This window comes from Penaeus monodon, chromosome 43 (assembly GCF_015228065.2).
Source record: "Penaeus monodon isolate SGIC_2016 chromosome 43, NSTDA_Pmon_1, whole genome shotgun sequence".
NCBI classification, from domain to species: Eukaryota; Metazoa; Arthropoda; class Malacostraca; order Decapoda; family Penaeidae; genus Penaeus; species Penaeus monodon.
In genome coordinates, this window is record NC_051428.1 from 22613680 (window position 1) to 22616179 (window position 2500).

Here is a 2500-nt window from a genome sequence, read left to right on the forward strand (position 1 = left end):
AGGGGAATTCTGACGCAGATTATTGACCTAATAGCAAGCCTTTATACCGGTAGCGAAAGTGCTATAAAGTGTGGTGGGGGTCTGTCGAACTTCTTCCCAGTTAATTCAGGGGTGAGGCAAGGCTGTGTACTTGCACCAACACTTTTCAACACCTGCAAGGACTGGATAATGGGCAGAGCTACTAGCCAAAGTCAGTGTGGAGTAACATTGGGCAATATCAAGGTCTCAAACCTTGACTTTGCCGATAATGTTACTATCCCATCTGAGTCCCTGGAGTTACTGGTGGCAGCTCTTGATGCATTTAGTAATGAGGCGAAGCCTTTAGGCCTAGAGGTCTCCTGGACCAAGACCATGATTCAGGACTTTGGGGGCCTGCTAGGGGAACCCGTTCAGTCAATCCATGCTTGCAGCGAGGACGTTGAAGTTACAGAGAGTTTTCCATAACTTGGTAGTGTAGTCCATATTTCTCTGCTGTCAGATCAAAAAGTCAATAGACGGGTTGGTCTGGCAACAGGAGCCATGAAATCAATCAACAAGAGTATTTAGAGGTGTCAGTACCTATGTGGAAGGACCAAGTTACGTGCCTTCAAGGCCTTGATACTGCCAATTTTACTCTATGGAAGTGCCTTGGATTCTCGTCTTGATGCCTTTTGTAACAAGTCCATTCACCAGATCATGGGGTATAGTTGCCCAACCGATGCTTTACACAGTGAGACTGGCATGGGACCTGTTACTTCCATAATCCGGGATCGCCAACTCAGACTATATGGGCACCTAGCGCGTTTCCCTGTGGATGACCCTACCCATCAGGTTGTCTCTTAGCGAGATAACCTGGGTGGAGGAGGTCTGTGGGACGACCCAGGAGGTCATGGCTCGGGCAGCTCGACGAGACCTGTCGTCAGGAATTAGAGATGAGCCGAGGGCCTGCCTGGAGACTCGCCATGAGGAACCCTCGTGGTTGGAAGCGAAGGGTGGATGCGGCCGTGCACCCCCGTCGGCGTTAGCCCCTTGGTGATGATGATGATGATTTTTTTGTTGCTTGTTGTTTATTCGCTTTATTTTTGCTATTATTATTTTCTCTGCAGTTGTTGTTCTTGTTATATGTTGTTAATTTCTTTTTACTTTTATTTTTATCCATTTGCTGTATTTTTTTTTTTTTTTTCGTTTTTATTTCTTTTTTGCTTTTCTTTTTATTTATTTGCTTTTTGTTGTTGCTGTTTTTCTTTTTTCTTTTTACTTTTTTTTGTGTTTCTCGTTTTTAATTTGTTTTTATTTTTGTTTTTATCCATTATTATTATTATTATTATTACCATTATCAATATTGTTATTCTATTATCATTATTATTATTATTATCATTATCATTTCCTTTATTCTTAATCTCAATTTCCTAATCATCGCCATTCCTATATTCCCGGAATCATCACATTATCCCTCATTTCCGACTTCATCATTTTTTTTTATTTCCACTTCCTTTATCGTCAAATTTCTTATTTCCTTTTCGTCGTCATTTTCCGCTAGTCTTGGAACTTGATCCCCCCCCCCCATAACCAGTTCTCCCCCCTACCTACCCCCCTTCTCCTCCCCTTCCCCAACTCCTCCCTCCTCCTTACCCCCCTCCCCACCCCCCTCACTCCTCTCCCTTAAATCTCTCTCACTCCCCTTCCCTCTCCCCTCCCCTCATTCCGCTTCCCATCCCCTCCCCCTCTTCTTTCCCCACCAACACCCTTACCCCCTCTCCTTTTCCTCTCCCTTACCCCTCCCCCTTTCCTCTTTCCCTCCCCACCCCTTGCCCTTCATCCCCACCCCTTACTCCTTCATCCCCACCCCTTCACCCCTCTTCCCCACCCCTCACCCCATCTCCCTCTCCTTCACCCCTCCTCCTCAACCTCCCTTACCCCTTACCCTTCACCCCCGTCCTCCCCAGCCCTCCCCCTCCTCCCTTACCCCTCCCCCCTCCTCCCCACCCCTCACCTCCTTCTCTCTTACCCCTCCCCCGTCCTCCCCACCCCTCACCCCCTCCTCCCCCTCCTCCCATACCCCTCCCCCTCCTCCCCACCCTTTCCAGCCCACACATCCCTCCCCCTCCCCCCCTTTCCAGCCCGCACGTCCCTCCCTCTCCTCACTTACCCCTCCCCCTCACCCCCCTCCCCCCCTTTCCAGCCCGCACGTCCCTCCCCCTCCTCCCTTACCCCTCCCCCCCCCTTTCCAGCCCGCACGTCCCTCAGTACCTGGACGGAGCAGAGATCGTCAGCAACAGCCTCGGCGCCTACGAGGAGTTCCAGCGTCCGGAGTCAGCCGTCAGCCTCGTCAGCAGCGCCACCATGAAGAGCGGAGGATGCTATCTCTATGCTAATCAGCGAGGGTGTGATGGTGAGTGGGATCGTGAGGTGATGGTGAGTGGGATTGTGAGGGGATGGTGAGTGGGATCGTGAGGTGATGGTGAGTGGCATTGTGAGGTGGTGGTGAGTGGGGTTGTGAGGTGATGGTGAGTGGGATCGT

General features: G+C 50.3%; 1 protein-coding gene across 1 annotated transcript in view; it reads left to right on the forward strand.

The window, feature by feature from the left end:
• LOC119568188 (glutamine-dependent NAD(+) synthetase-like) overlaps positions 1 to 2500 on the forward strand; it is a 30761-nt gene that overhangs the window by 3884 nt on the left and 24377 nt on the right. The window contains exon 3 of the mRNA XM_037916605.1: positions 2211 to 2371. Within this exon, the coding sequence (XP_037772533.1) occupies positions 2211 to 2371 (161 nt within the window). The remainder of the gene's footprint in view (positions 1 to 2210; positions 2372 to 2500) is intronic.